Source organism: Mercenaria mercenaria, chromosome 5, assembly GCF_021730395.1.
Source record: "Mercenaria mercenaria strain notata chromosome 5, MADL_Memer_1, whole genome shotgun sequence".
Classification (NCBI taxonomy): Eukaryota; Metazoa; Mollusca; class Bivalvia; order Venerida; family Veneridae; genus Mercenaria; species Mercenaria mercenaria.
The window spans coordinates 46,979,836-46,997,153 of NC_069365.1; the positions used below are offsets into that span (position 1 = coordinate 46,979,836).

The 17,318-nt window shown below is 34.4% G+C and overlaps 1 protein-coding gene across 2 annotated transcripts in view; it reads left to right on the plus strand.

Annotated features, from left to right (window-relative positions):
• LOC123557158 (uncharacterized) overlaps positions 1-14,422 on the plus strand; it is a 59,961-nt gene extending 45,539 nt beyond the window's left edge. The window contains exons 1-10 of one of the 2 annotated variants that reach the window (XM_053543417.1): positions 4,888-5,016; positions 5,599-5,779; positions 6,738-6,844; positions 9,067-9,171; positions 9,484-9,657; positions 11,249-11,364; positions 11,686-11,803; positions 12,316-12,917; positions 13,799-13,854; positions 14,335-14,422. In XM_053543417.1, the coding sequence (XP_053399392.1) occupies positions 4,962-5,016; positions 5,599-5,779; positions 6,738-6,844; positions 9,067-9,171; positions 9,484-9,657; positions 11,249-11,364; positions 11,686-11,803; positions 12,316-12,410 (951 nt within the window). In that variant the 5' untranslated portion in view covers positions 4,888-4,961 and the 3' untranslated portion in view covers positions 12,411-12,917; positions 13,799-13,854; positions 14,335-14,422. Of the gene's footprint in view, positions 1-4,887; positions 5,017-5,598; positions 5,780-6,737; positions 6,845-9,066; positions 9,172-9,483; positions 9,658-11,248; positions 11,365-11,685; positions 11,804-12,315; positions 12,918-13,798; positions 14,277-14,334 lie in introns of those variants that run through there. The other variant, XM_053543416.1, reaches the window with a different exon arrangement.
• Positions 14,423-17,318: the final 2,896 nt, after the last annotated feature.

Consider the following 17,318-nt stretch of genomic DNA (forward strand, 5'->3'; position numbering starts at 1 on the left):
TTTTCAAGGCTAAAAGCTTTTGAATAGGACAATTTGTATAACACTGCAGACGTAATTTGTCATACACGTTATTTTCAGATATCATTGATATATCTTATAATTGTATTTAAATGTATGAAATTTTCAATTATTCAATGGTCACAATGTTGTAGAAAATAACGTATTATCACGGTGAGGATGCGTACACCGGATATTGCCATTTAGTGATAAGGTATTTTCCGAAAACGTGCTTATTTTTCGTCAACAAGGTAAGTAAAACACGTATTTACTATTGTATTGTACTATTATGGAAGGAAAGAGCATAATTTTTAATAACTAGATACTATGTATATGCTCTCACAAGCGTAAAATGAGTCAATCTTATGAAGGAACGCTAAAATTTGTGATAAAATGGCAACTTTATCTGATAAATGCAGGTTGGGGACACATTACTCCCGATATCGTCACTTATTGTCTTGTGATAAAAATTCTGAATCGTATGATTTATTTAGTTACATACAAAGAAAACGTGTGGAAAATTTCAGCTTTGTTATTGTTCAAATTACGGTGAAATCGATGATAAATGAGCGTCGATGGTGAACTGTGTATTGCAAATATATGTACTGTGTATTGAGTTGTATCACATTTTACTGTACTGTGTATTGTTTACATTATCGCTGAGTTTTATATAATAAATCTTACAAAATGTACATTATCATTTCCTTTTCAAAGTACAAAACAGTAATTTCTTTAGCCCTGAAGATACGTGATGTTTTACATTGATATTTATAGCGTTTACTCTGTTGTAATTCATGTAATAAGCTCTAAACGAAATCACAGTCACCATAGTGCAACAGTGGGCAATATTTTTTGTTATGCTTACCAGTTGTAAATGTATATATATATTCTATTCTTCCATTGAGCACTGTTTAAGTATATATTACGCGAATTATCTCAAAAACAGTTAAAGGTATCTTTTAAAATTTTACATTGGGATGCCACTAAGACTTACTCTCAATATTTTGCAGAAAGCCCGGCCCTACTTATAAATACTATATTGTGATTTTTTTCGTTGCAGATTCAACTTGTATATGTGTGTTTATGGCTGGCTCGACGAATGAATTTAAGTCCATTGTATGTCATTTTGTTGAACACCACCCAAATAACGTGAATATTATAGTACGCTAACGACCAAATCCACAAAAAAAAAAAAATTACAAGATAGCACCAGACATATGCGAGAAAAAAAAGCAGAAAAAATACTGTTGATTCAGAAAATATTAACATGTTCCAAAAAGAAACCCGCTTACAAAAGGGACCAATTTGCAGCAGATAGAAACCTTTGATTTGGGCAAATGGTGAGGCACTGACGGCAGTGGAAATGTATGCTACCTACCAGGCCATCTAGCAGAACTCAACATTTACACAATGCTACCAGTACAAAAATATAATCTAGAGACACATACACGACGTTGTACATGGAACTTTCCATGTTACACAGAGTGCAATTCCATGGACTGACAAGGTTTTCGGAGAGTATTGTTATACAGTCTATGACAGAATGTGACAAAATAGATGGATGAATAAATAGCCTTTAATCAGTTTGTTTGCCAAGAAACGTTTTCTTTAACTGATTTTATATTTCTTGTCGTCGCAAAATGTTTTCATCGACAACTTGGTTAATATGAGGTGTAGTGAAGACTGCAAGTTGTTTTGAAGAGCAGGCTTATAACTCTTCCAATGATTTTACAATTATACAACTGCCTGCATAACAGAGACCGCATTTCTGACGCTAAATCAAGAGGAAAGAGAAAAGCAAGACAGACGAATATTTATTGTCATTAAAAGAAGCAGCTAGGTAATGTGATGAGTGTATATTACTTCCACATAAGACTGGGCATTGATACTGAAATAGGTTCTGTTGTGACAGATTTATTTTACCAAACATTATTTGACAAGCAATATTCTAAAAGCCATGTTTTACTTTGATAAAGAGCAAATAGTCATGTACATTGAAATATTTATTAAACAAACACAAATTCATAAAATAGCAAAGAGCATAATGAGATAGTGGAAGAACTCTATAAGATTTGTCTTTCGTTCCAATCCTTTCCAACTGTACTTGTAATGTTAGTATAAAATATAGTTATGTATATTGTTGGGAATGAATATGTTTAAACCAAAGATCATAAACCTTTCTACATTCAACAGTTTGAATACATGAAAAAAAAAATCGGAATGATCTTCAAGTCAGTTCCCGATCGTTTGTTATAGTTCGAAGTTGACCTTGACAATAAATATACTATTTTGGTCAACAGGGAAGTTGATCACATAAAAGTGATAACGAACTGTTTGCATAGAAATGACATTTATCTTGCAAATGAAGTATGCAAAATATATTTCAAGAAGAACACATAGCACTGTTTCCTCCTACCTTTAAAACAAATTGCTCAGTGCATATGACACCCATTTTGTTTCGTATGAAGCAAGTGGTGAGCTAATTACCTCTCAGAACAATGCATTTAAAGCAATAAAAATAGCTTTGACGTATATTTTACAGAAAGTTAAGTGAAACTAGCTCCGAGGTTTTTCGTCAAATGAGCTCTAAGGTATTAGAGGGAGAACGACTTTAAAAGTTCAAAGCCCTTCAATCCTGACATTTAGCCTATTGACACCATAATGATAAAGTGTGTACTATGGACCAAGGTAATTTATCTCCTTGTAGTATGAAAGCAAAGGATAACAATTTTTATGAATGCATCTTCTTATAAGGAAACTTCAACGCTTATGTCATCATATAATGTTAACATTATCAAAAACTTTCGGCTGAACTTGTGGTGGTTTTCCGGCAATGGCTAGTCTTTAGAACAGTCCGATTGCTATTGGCTGCGCTTGTAATTATAAGTTGTAATTGCAGTATCAGTTATTAAAGTATCACTTTTTCTGTATACATAGTAAAATCGTGGTTTACTTACTTTATTGTGACGAAAAAAACACGTTTCGGAAAAATACCTTACCATTAACGATGTACGACTTTTTTTCAGAATCCCATTTGAAAAGATGTTCTTCGAATATTTTGCTATTTACAGAGTTTTGCAAAAATTAACGCTGAAAAATTAAATATGACTATATTACATAACCAATAGATTTATGTTTGCGAAAATACAAATTTCAACTATGTGGGGCATTTGCCTAAATTAGACCCGGGTTTACATTAGGGGGAAGTTCAAGCAAGTTTTTTCTGATATTCCGATGACGAAAGCATAAAATATTGATAATTCAGCAATATGGAATTATTGAGACAATGTGACAGTGCACGATGGAAGATAAATTATCGCTTGTTCAATAACAGGTACCCATTACATCGAACTGCGCGTTGAAGTTGAGAAATTTACGATTGAAACGGGCTAGTATATTTTACCGTTCACGACCATGGTTCTTATAGAATACCTAGGGGTAGGGTATAACACGTACGGAGGCATTTTCTTTCTCATCTGGTGCCAGTGGCTTTGACTATATTATTTTAAGAAAATTTCAAGTGAAACTAGTTCGAAGGTTCTTCGTCAAATGAGTCTAAGGTTATTAAGGAGAAACCACTTTAAAAGTTCAAAGCCTCTACCACCTTGACCTTTGAACTATTGACACCATAATCGATAAAGGTCGTCTTTTGACCAAGGTTTATGTCTCTTTGTAGTATGAAGGCAAAAGGATAACATATTTTTATGTTTGCTCTTCTTATAAGGGGAGACCTTTTCCACACTTATCGTCACCATATCATGTGTTACATTATTATAAAACTTCACGGCTGAACTTGTGGCTGGGTCTTTACTCGGCAATGGCTAGTCTTTAGACAGTTCCTCGGATTGACTATTGGCATGCCGCTGTAATTGTAAGTTGTAATATCAGTGTTCAAACTGGTGCTTGTTATTTTCGCTGTGAAGTATAATGTCATCTGCAAACAGAAAAAGACATTCAATCATTTGGGCCAATGGAATTACATGCCTTTTCTATCTAATGACCATAAATGCTGAAAATACGCACGTTTTTCAATATCAATACTCATAACAACAAACTGCAATACAAAATACAAATATTACTTTGAAAAGTCAATACACAGTACACCATCGACGCTCATTTATCACCGATTTCTCCGTGATTTGAACATTGACAAAGCTGAAATTCTGCACATTTTTTCTTTGTATGTAACTAAATAAATCGTACGATTCAGATTTCCCCGACAAGGCAAACAGGTTATGGTATCGGGACAAATGTGTTTACGGCATGCATTTATCAAATGATAAACTTGTCATTTTATCACAAATTTTAGCATTTCTACTTACGATCGACTCATTTTACGCTTGTGAGAGCATATACGCAGTATCTAGTTATTAATGCTCTTTTCTTCTGTAGTAGTATAATACAATAATAAATCGGGGTTTTACTTACCTTTACCTTGTTGACGAAAAATAATCACGTTTTCGGAAAATACCTTATCACTTAATGGCAATATCCGGTGTACGCATCCCCACCGTGATTACAAATCAAATAATTACACCTAGTTAAATCCTACGCGTATTGCCAAGGTTTGACACTGGTACAAGTCATACGATATTATAGTATCTGACAACCAATTCACAGTGAGATAAATATGTTCTTTCTTTACAAATGGTGATTACAGTTTTTCCATTGGCCTTATAGTTAACTAAATTATATGATTTGTATTTCAGAAGACCTTAAACAACATTCTAACAAATTATCCAATTAATATGAAAAGACATTTGATATCCCTGTGTACAGTCTTTATATTTTCGTATTTAATTTACTGTCATTAGATGAAATCAAAGCGCCTTTAGTTACAATAAAACACTTAACATAGATACTAAATGGACGTTAATTGAACATAACATTCATTTACATAAAAGCGTTTAAACACATATGTTATAGTTATTTTTCTAAAAAAAAAATTGACTTTGTAAAAAAAGATGGATAATTCAATATACATTACAATAATATTTGGAATAGTGCTGCATGTAACTGGTTTGTATGCTGCTACCGCCAGATTTCTTTTAATATCTTTAGGCAGAATGCTAGCCTGAGAAGCTAGATTCTAAATATTAATTCAACAATCAAATTAACCAAACCATTTATAAATGAAGAAAGTTATGCCACCAAATTCCACTATTATACAGATGATGCAGTTGAAATGCAGTCCGCTAGAGTTTTAAAAGAATCTTATTAACCCTTAGCCTGCTGGCGGCAAAGGATTCTGCCTTTGCGACCAGTGCAGACCAAGATCAGCCTGCACATCCGTGCAGTCTGATCATGGTCTGCACTGTTCGCTATTCAGTCAGTAAATTTTCAGTAAACACCCCTTCAAATGATAAATGGTACTGCCCAAATTAGAAGATGTACCAGTCCATTATAGAAATTTAGCATGGTAAGGGTTAAACTACGCCCGGTGATTGCACCAGTTATATTTCATTACAAATTTCTCAACTTGAAATGTGAAGACCATGGTGATATTTCACCGGCCATGACTCGTACCCACGGCCTCGGGTCCCATGTCTGGAGTCTGATGTTTTACTCATATTTTTCTAATAGGATTCTTTCTATTTCCAGTAGATGGATGTCTTCTGCCTTTAAGCAGTGGAACCTGGATATCAAGCACACGCGGTACATGGACAGTGTCGGATAATGGAACGCACTCAACCATAGCAAACTTCGAGGCTGACCTAACCGGGGCATCAACCACAGCCACGCTTGAATGTAAAAGTAGTTCAGGAACACAATATATCCTTGGGTAAGTTTAAGAATAAAAAAAAACTCTCCCCCTTTATTATTCCCTCATGTTTTATATGTGTTATCCTTTTAATAATGGATTCGACATTGTTTAAAATGAAATTATTCGATATCTTTACGTGCATTTCTTTCTTAACATACAGCTTTTATACTTAGATCAGAGGCGTACCTTTAAAAATTGTAACCAAGAACTAACTTAAAACCAGTCTTACAGTTCGAACTTGTGACCTCTTCTTATCCTACCGGGAGGAATTAACCATACTTTGTGTTTTAAAGGTAATATTTAAGGATACACTTGTGTACCTATGAGTTTCATATATATGGGATATTTGATTGTTTCAGTTTAAGATTGAAACACCTTTCACGAGTGAAAAACCAAATGCAATATTTTCACAAGTGGCATAGCCATAAGTGAAAATGTTAGCTTATGTTTCATTACATGTTTTTCAGATAATTATCGAAATATTAAAGTGAAATATATCTGGTATTTTCACAGTGAAAAATATCAAATATATTTGACGCTGGTAAGAAACTATAAAGTGGGTAAATTTAGTCAAAATATGAAATAAAAAGAAAATTTGTTTGTTTTACAAGTAAGATCAAAATTTTTTAAAAACGATGTCAATACTTTTTTTAACCGACGTTCGACTTTCTGTAACATTTTATATCAACTAATGTTTATCAAATGGAATGTATATTTGAGCCGTGCCATGAGAAAACCAACATAGTGGGTGTGCGACCAGCATGGATCCAGACCAGCCTGCGCATCCGCGCAGTCTGGTCAGGCTCCATGCTGTCCGCTTTTAAAGCCTATTGGAATTGGAGAAACTGTTAGCGAACAGCATGGATCCTGACCAGACTGCGCGGATGCGCAGGCTGGTCTGGATCCATGCTGGTCGCAAACCCACTATGTTGGTTTTCTCATGGCACGGCTCATTTTGTCTTTTGTCTTATTTCAGAGCAACATTTGAGATTTTCTTTACTGTATTTGTTGATGTGTATATATGTATTGACATACGTACCACGTCTGTGTCTCCTAACAGTTACGTCTACTATATTGTCACACGTAAGTTGTTTTTTCCGGTCGTAGGCCGGTATTGATTTCATCTTTACTTCCTGTTTATATCTAGGATGAAGTTCATTTAATCAGCTGGTTAAAACTGTTCCTTTTGATTTGTGGATGATAAATTCTACATGTTTCCTAATGGAATGGGTAATATCTATTTAAGGGGTGTGCAGGTGCTCTGAGCTGTATTGTTAGTCAGTATAATCCGTTGCAAGGCTCCCGTGGAAATAGCTTGTAAAACGTCATAAACCTGAATCCCCTGCGGCAGAGTTCAACTCTGCCAATCTGGTATGGAGTGATCTCCCGTAAGGTTGGAGACCTACAATTGTTTTCCCATAGACTTACATTATAACATTAGGTCGTGTATGGCCTTCCATAAATCTAACATGGGTATCAAATTATATGTTTTTCAAGAACTATCTTAGTTCTAAGAAAATATCGGACGAGAAATGTATATATATATGATGCTTTTTTTAAGTAATTTTTTGTGTGAATGAGATGACCCCCTGTGTACATCGTTGGCATGGCGGGAGAAATTCGATTGCCTGATTCAACTGTATTTCAATACACACAAAATGTAGCAAATTTTATCAAAATGTATGTTAAAATACTGTAAATGCAGTGAAAAATATCTCAATTTTGAAAAAAAATAATCACTTCTTGGGTTTGTTTACATGACATATCAATCAGAACGCACACACGCTACCTTATTCCCAGGTATACACTTACGTCATTCCCAGTATGTTCCCTGTACTTTTTTTAAATTGTACATGTAGGTCTCTGACCGTAAACAATTTACAGTCAACTCGTCCCCTAGTCAACTCGATCCCCAGTCAACTCGTCCCCATTTTGGTCATTTTGTTTTGTTTTATAAATATCCGATCGTATGTAAAAGTGCAGAGTGCATGCACGTTTCGTAACTTAAAGACCTGCTCAAGTCCTACCTTTTAACCTTAAATTGTCACTGAAAAAGCATGAAAATCCTGACTATGAACAGTGACGCCTGTCAAAATAGAGTCTATTTTATATATAAAATTCTATATAAAATACCTGTGGTTTTGCTTGCTAAAGTGTGGCGCGTGGTCGTTCACTGTTACATATTGTAACCATGAGTTGCATACACACAATAGAATCTGAATAGCCACGGAGCAGGGCTTTAGTGTGCATTGGCTAATTTTAAAGATACTTCTTGTTTTTATTATCTTATACAACAATATCTATTCTAATTGTAACGCACAACGCACAAATAAAAATATCATTTTTAATTAACGAATGGTGAAGACTTTCTGTGTCTGTAACAAGATGATTCATTAGAACATTCGCATTTAAATGTACAAGGCTTACAAGCTTCACACAAATTAGATCTATCTTAGTACGACCAAGCATTAAGATCCCAAATAGCGAAAAGGAAATGGGTTCCCTAAAATGTAATTTGTGTTGTGGGTTTCGCGCCGTGTTTTCTGTGTAATTGCGAAATGTACTTGTGGTTTCTCTACCAGTATAAACCTGTTCTCCATAAGAACATGCAGATTCCCTCATATGAAACAGATGTCGATTATGAGTATCTTTTATCAAGGAAAAACATGTTCGGGGATCGAACTCGCAACCCCGTAGATGTGCGCTCTCCCGATTGAGCTGTTCTGATTAAAGTACTTGATCTTCTTAAATGTAAGATCTGATGGTGGCCCATTCACATTTATCTTTCAGTATAATCGGATTTCCGATTTTGCATTTTTTTCCATGAATCAGAACCAGTCAGACGGCTCGTTTCAGCAAGCGTTTGGCTTACTTTTCAAAATGGCATCGACTAACTAAGATGACCTAAAAATGTTATAAGTAAAACTGCACAAAACAGTTATCTACCGTTGTTTCCTGGGCGTGGGTTCCGCCTTATCTATCTTCTTTTTACTTTGTTATTGTAAATAACACAGCTTAGCTGTAATGTTGTCAATCAAACATCGAAATTTTGAATCCCAGGCTGAATATAGATTTTGAAGTTTTGCTGTCAAAATAGTAAAAGCGAGGCTCTGATTGTCTAGCTCTGAAGGTTTGAACGGGACCCTCTCTCGGTTGTCCTCAAGTCATTTGCGCAGCGTTAATTGCAGATTATCTATTGAGACAAGCAGACGGCATCTTCAACATTTTTTTACGAAATGGACAAAGATAATTTTCTGTATTGGCATTTTCATAATTCTGCTTCAATTATCACTTTCACTTTGCAGCAACTGATGCTAGTACGGGTGAGCAGTTTACAAGTGATATAAGTAGTGCATGTACAAATTCCAACTACGAAACGGCTGTCAATACACACGTGATACTCAGAAGTGGTAGGTATATAATCATTGTTATTTAACTACGTCCACTTTTCAAGTGTTACATGCATGATAGGAAAGAGGACTGATTACCTCCCTTGACTAGTCTGGCCGCCATTTGTAACTTGTAGTAAAAACGTATGGCATCATTTAAAAAAAATCGATTTATTAAACAGGGCTTTAACATATACAAGTTGTCATGGTGTTATGTAAATTCCAAAAACATGATATTCTGATCAAAAAGAACTTACCACACCTGTACAAATGATAAAAGTTCAAGATCGATCGCTCATTTGCTGTCAGTTCAAATATTGTATTCCAATACAGGTTCGGAGACATCTGCTGCAGTTAACTATCCCGATGTTATACTAGGAAAATACACCGTTGATTACTACGACATTGACGGCAACTCCATAATGGGATCAGATATGAACTCTTGCAATAACTCAACTCTTATGGAATTCAATAACGTGGACTCGAACACAAAACTAGCTTTCACAAGTAAGCTTTTTTTTTTGGTGTGTAACAAATTCTAAAATAGTTTATAAAAAGGAAAAGGAAGGACCTTTTAATACAACTGTCCGAAGGAAATTCCGATAACAATGAACTACTTGTTACCAATCGGTTATTCATTCCGCAACATATAAGAAATGTACAGTTTGAAAATATACGACTGTGTGTATTAAAGGTAGCAGTGGATAGAATCACATTGAATAATACATTCTGAAACAATCTGGAAACAGACATGAAAATATGGGTCAGTTCTTTTTTAAAGCAAGATGTAAATATTCTGTTACTGCTTCTTATTTTATTCTTAACTCATATTTTTTAAAGTTTCACGGTATAGCAGCCTAAGAAGCTGTTGGTAATTTATAGTCTGTCCATATAAATCGGTGTACGCATTTAACGCACTACTAATAAGCTCTGATTGAGTTTATGTGATATCATCAATGTGGGTTTTCTGAAAGACACAGAAAGTTAACAAGAGTGCCAGACTGTCACAAAATACGCCCGTCAACGTACTTGGCTAATTCAAGGGCCATAATCCAAGAGTGACTGAGGCGATTTGGCTGGTTATCGAACCTGACCGAGATATTATGTCCACAAATATTGTCAGCAAGTTTGGTGAAGATCGAATGAAAATTAAACTGTTTGACTTAGAGAGCGGACAAGGCTGAATTCGCAGTTTTTCGAGTAATTCAAGGGTCATAATCCAAGAGGAGTGCCTAGGGCAATTTCGCTGGTTATCGATCTTGGCCGAGGCATTATGCCAACAAATATTGTCAGCAAGTTTGGTTAAGATCGGATGAAAACTGTTCGGCTTAGAGAGCGGACAAGGCTAACTGAGAGTGCCTGGGGAGATTTCGCTGGTTATCAATCTTGGCCGAGATATTATAATCACAAACATTGTCAGCAAGTTTGGTGAAGATTGAATGGACACTGTTTCACTTAGAGAGCGGACAAGGCAAAATTCGCTTAGAGAGCGGACAAGGCTAACCAAGAGTGCCTGGGGAGATTTCGCTGGTTATCAATCTTGGCCGAGATATTATAATCACAAACATTGTCAGCAAGTTTGGTGAAGATTGAATGGAAACTGTTTGACTTAGAGAGCGGACAAGGCAAAATTCGCAGTTTTTCTAGTAATTCAAGGGCCATAATCCAAGAGTACTTTGGATGATTTGGCTGGTTATCAAACTTGGCCGAGATATTATGCCCACAAATATTGTCAGCAAGTTTGGTGAAGATTGGATGAAAACTGTTCGACTTAGAGAGCGGACATGCTTTGGACGCCGACCACCCGCCGGCACGGGTGTCCACATAATACGTCCCACTCTTTCAGAGACGGGCGTATAAAAATCCATGATTATAATTATACCAGACTGAACATCATTTAAGCCTTGTTGGGGAATCGAACCCGGGGCCTGTTTCTCAGCCGGCGACTTCCATTTAAGGCGGACTCTCCACCAAAGTAAGGCAATAGGACTGCACACGTATACACTTTCGTACTACATAAATACATTTAACTATTAAACAACTTTTTCACATGTCGTTGTTCGAGGGGAGTGTTTTTGTTTGTTATTATTGCTTGTAGGTGGTAATGTTCTACAGGCCGTACATTCTTTGACGTCAGGATCAAGTGTTTACGTACACACATACAACCGCGACACAAATGTTACAAATCCCACAACCTACAACATCGCTTGCTGGGTATGTTGAATGTGCTTTTAATTTGACAAGGGGAGTAATCACTCCAGGCTTAATCGTTTATATTTCAGAATAATTACGAACAAATTGTCTAGATGAATTTGAAGTGTTGAGCTCCGATATATGATTCGTAGGAGTTCAAAAGATATACTTTTGGAGCAGGTTTTCATTGCACTTTTATAAATTAATACTTTCTTATTCTTATTTCATTTACCATCATATTTTTGAATAAAGATGTTTATTAAAACATTGAACATTTTATGATATGATACCATTTTTGTAATATAATGGTAACATAGAAACTACGGTATATTTTGCATACAGGTTATAGTTAATTCTGGTAGTCCAGTGACAGCAACTGTTTACCCCAATGAGTGCATTCAAGGTCAAACTTCAACTTCTGCTGCTTACGGGGGACAAAAGTTTGTTTTTACCCTTCGTTGTAAGTATTTCTAATATTTCAATGAGTAACTATTTCGTTGTGAACAGGTATAAAACACTGATTTAATTAATCATATGTAACTGTAAAATTATAATTGGTCGTGTTAGGCAGGCCATTTTAACTTATTTAAGGGGTCCACTTTATATTGATTGCACATTTTCCAAAATTTAAAATGTATGATTATTTGTTTATAATGTAATGCTGAAAATGTATTAAAGATACATAAGCTGTAAAATATGTAATATTTTTCTTTCACGACCATAAAGACATAAATAGTAATGATTTATGAGGTTTGAATGTTTGGTTTGATTGTTTATAAATTGAAAAAGAGGAATAACTCTGGAGTAAACCCCCTTTAAATAATCTTATGCACGGTGTACACGATTTCAGTTTTACTGTAATTATTACACCGACTGACATAGAGAAAGAGGGATTACTTATTCACTCCCGAACTGCATAGATACATACAGACATTATACTAATAGTATTTTACTTTTTTGAAATAATTTCAGATAGCTGTCGTAAGTATTGTAAAATCATTCCTTTTCTAATGGTTGCCTGGAACGATCTAACAATACTTTCAGCATTGTACATAACATTTAATTGAACGCTGGTAGTAGTTATAAATGTGATAAAATCAGATTTCTGGACCTTGTCCGATATCATTATTTTTAAAATCATACCATCTAAATATGCAAAGATTAAACTTTCTTATTTTTCCATTGTAATCTCCCTTTTAAAAATTTAACTTATGGACTCTTAAATATCACAGAAATAAATCAATCATTTAAAAACTGTTCAGTAGAATTAAACAATCTCTCAAATAGGCGGCAATTCAAGTAAAGTATATTAGAGATACAAAAGAGGTGTACAATGTCCCATGAGTTCTGTGATATAACGGTATTATATGTTTGTATAACTCATTGGTTTATATGTATCTAGCCTTGAACGAGACCCCAACCGGGACGTCAGGACTCGCTGGTTGGCAGATAGCCCTCATTGTGCTTGGCATCCTCGCTTTCATCTTTATTGTCATCATTTTCATACTGTATAATATACATGAGAAAACAAAGGCACGTCAAGGACAGTGACCCAGAGAAAAACACACTAAAAGGTATCGTCGCTTTATTCTAAGTGCACCTAGTTTTAAAGTTTCACGGATTTTAGAGTCCAGTATTAGAATACATTCTTTAGTATCAACCTATTAGACCGAACATTGCCACGTCTTTTTCACAGAACAATTTTTATACTTATAATTTCAATATGGGTTAGTTTATATTTCTGAATATACGTCAAAATGACCCTGAAATGTCCTACAATTTAATATTTTTACGGGGCAACATGCCGTTTGTTTCTTAACTATTGCTCCTGCACTATTATCCAAGGAATCACGTTAAACTGTGGTTTAAGTCATCAGGAAAGTCTTTGGAGAGATGATTGATACTTTGAGCTTGTATGGAAAGTTGAAACCTAAATTGAGCATTCAAGCGACTGGAATGATAGTTATGAATAAAGCTCCTAGGCAATTACAGCAAAATCCTTGAGAATTAAATAGTTCTTAATGGCAATGCTTAATTTTGGCAAGGATGCTAAAACGTACTTATATCTCGAAGATATATGAGCCGTGCCATGAGAAAACCAACATAGTAGCTTTGCGACCAGCATGGATCCAGACCAGCCTGCGCATCCGCGCAGTCTGGTCAGGATCCATGCTGTTCGCTAACAGTTTCTCTAACTGCAATAGGCTTTGAAAGCAAACAGGCTGGTCTGATTCCATGCTGGTCGCAAACGCACTAAGTTGGTTTTCTCATATCTGGTTCATCATGTAGATATATTATATTTGAACATCAATGGAAATGATAAAGTAAATTCCAACTTAAATATGGAGAACAATACTTTAGATTTGGTTTCTAATCTGTAGCCTAAATTATAAAGCAGATATTACTAATAGAACTGTTTTGATGAAGATAATGACATCTATGAATATATTTTCAGGTAGAATCTGGTGTATTGGAACTTGAATATTATCATCACCAGAGTTTTTTACAAATGTATGTTGAAAATAGTTTTAAGTTAATATAGTGTTCAATATAGAATGATATTAAATTGTGTTTGTGACAGATAGTGATGATAAATATTCTGTGGAAAATGACATATAATAATGTCATATTATGTTGTGTTTTATTATAACATATTCTTGACATATTATAAGAACAGAAAGTGTAGGAATATGATGTAGTTATGTGATGATATGTGATTGTAGTCATGACATTCATACATGTACTTGCAATAACTTATTATATGAACTTTATTAGGTGTTGATATACACACTTTGTTTATTGTGCTTAATAAGTTTTATTTGTCAGATCAAATTTTAGGAATTATGATATTGATTTACATTATATAGTATTGAACTGGTAACTCGTCTTACTTAGAGATTTGATATCATAATTTATAAAAGAAAAGTTTTAAAGTTTGTTTCTTTTTTATTTTGTATTATTAGAATTATTAACCTTAGATTGTATATACAGGGGTGGTATAGTACATCATCAACAAGTGCGCGCAACACTTCCCGCTGCAGATTTTTTGTGTCAAAACATCTCGATTCGGTGAGAAAACTTGCGATATACATTGATAACAATAGATTCGGAAATGACTTATAGTCGAAGTACCCGCACATGCGTCTAGTTCAATCGTTTCGTTGCATTTTCAAGAAAGCCTTCCGTTTAGAGACTTCGTCACAATGCACTTCATGGAAATACTCCTATTCACCACACCGTATATGTCGCATAACAAGGTTTACATATTCTGATAAATCCAACATGACGGTGTCTTCATGGTAAAAGATGTCATGATACCTTGATTAGTCATTGGAATTAAACTTTCCGAAAAATCAGTAAAACTAAAATTTCGACTATCCGGTTCACTTATTGAATTGATGTCCTTACCGCTCATCAATTTCCACATAACAATATCGGGTGGTCTCATGTAAATTATCACGCTGCCTGGAGTTCTATTAATTGGTATATTTCTAATTGATTAGAGCTTGCATAGTTTGGTCTGTAAAATATCATTAAGCATTGAGATAGTACTTATGAAAGAACGAGGCAATCTGAACATGTGTATACTAAAAGCAAGATATATAGTTCTATCATGTCAATTTGTTATTTTAGGTAATGAAGTAAAAAGGAACAAATTCTAGTTGCATCAATGGAATGTCAATAATGTTAAAAAGATTGTGGTGATTGCATGCAAGACATATGCTATTATACCAAAGCTGTACGACATAATATTTGAAGTGGAGAACATCTCAAACGGAATTGCCCCAGACAAGGATTTCAACGCTAAAACTAGTCTCCGTACCAAACACGACTATGCGTTGCTGTTGAAGTACGAAAAAATTAGTCCAATAATATTGTACTCGAGAGTTGAATACGTATATATTTTTGACTTGTCGATATCCGCAGACAACATAAATATCGAAATATAAAATAGATCTACCGAGTTCATTATTAGGCTAAATTTAAATAACTGATTTAATTCAATAATGTTACAGCAGATAATCCTTATAAGGGTATAGTCAGATAGGCACCTCGACGCATGTTTAAATAAAGAAAGTATTGGAAACCTTTAGTTAACTTGTTACTCTAATTATTTTTCATGTAACTATATATGAGTGTCATCGAAAATAGTCAATATGATGGCTTTGATTCGAACTTGAGTTCAAGGCAAGATTCATGAGACAATGCATTGATATTTAGCTAAGTAAAGCAAAATATAAGTAAATTATTAGACATGTGCTGTTTTTTCAAGGAGCAACTTTAATATAATTTTAAAGGTATAACGTCGCACCATGCAGTTTGTTTTTAATGATATGCTACTATTAATTGTGTTAACGTTTCAGGTCACGTGTTTATCACATTGCTCGGAAAACATGAGAAATTACTGTATCGGCCAACGAAATGTTCTTATAAGGGTTTTAGATGTGCGCAGGAAGAACAAGATGACTGCACCGAATATAATACCACGTAGCAGAATGGACATCGATTGAATCTACACTAGAAACGGTTCAGGATTTAACATTTGCTTGCAAATTTAGTACACCCATTACATGTTAAACTCGAGTGAGCTTGAAAGTGGTAGAACAATTTTACTTGCAATGAAATTATTTTACATTTTTAAATGTTTAGTTGTTGAAAATGTTGTTATAAGATATTTAAAATAGGAACTTTACTGATTCTTATTTAAACCCTTACACAGTGGAAGCCGTTGGGGACATAAACATACGCACATACACTTTCAAGGCATAAGCAATTTTCCTTGTTATCACTAATGTTTTATTTACACAAATCACGAAGTAGATTTATACTTGATTGTAGCAATTCTAAATTTATACACACTTATACGGTATATGATAACGTTTCATTAACTTTGGACGTATTCTTATAACTCAACATTAAAAAAAAGAATTCACCTTATTTTCATGAGATCGGATATCTGACAAATCGTTCACATTGTATGCCTTAATTTTCTTCGACAAGAAGTAGTGCATCTCTATGTCACTATTCTCAACAATGGTAATATTCAGACACGACAGAACCTAAATAATTACAAAACTTTTGTGTAATTTAGTGTAAAAGAAAAACGAAAAAGACTATGGTAATTTATTATCACTATTCTTAAACGCACAATACCTCAACAACACGGTTATTAGAATTAAGGTTTTATTAAATGGCCGTTTATTTTCATCCAATTCTAATAGACGACAGCAGCTTTCTGTGGAAAAATGTCAAAGAATATGTCAACGTCTATAGAGGAAGGAATTACACGGAAAAGAAAGCTCTGAATGTTATTGATAAGTTACCGTAAACAATTATTGCAATGATATACACATGTACAGATTTGTAATTATGAAATTATAAAAAGGTTGAAGTGAGATGCACGCTATCCTTCAAAATCAACAAAAACAGAATATAATAGCTCTGAAACCATTAAACTGGAACACCTGTTACCGATAATCAAGATGATGTGATAACTCCACATGCTATAAATGGCGATTAAACGATTTGAAAATTTCACGTTTTTCGTAAGTGTCGTGGCTTGATAAGTGATTTTAACCCCAGATGTTGCAAAAGAACGAATGGCGATTTGTTTCATGGAACTCAAACTATTTTACTGTATTTTTGTGAATACAATAACAATATGTTAAATAGTTACAAAAACCATGTAAGTTTAGTTTGAAAAATCATAAAAATATTTAGAATTGTTTTTCTGCTTGTATTCATTATATACGACTCTACACATTTCACTATCTGTCATAGTTTACACGAAGTTGTTTACTTTTGCCGTTTAATGTCAAACCATTTATTTCTGTGTATGAAAAATGGATATAGCCAAAATGCCCATGGATAATGCCTACAGCGTTGTCTTTGAAGTGGAAAACCAAATTGATTTTTTTCTTGAATCCCATTACAGATTGACCAGTTTTGTGTGCGTGGACATGTTTTGATAAATT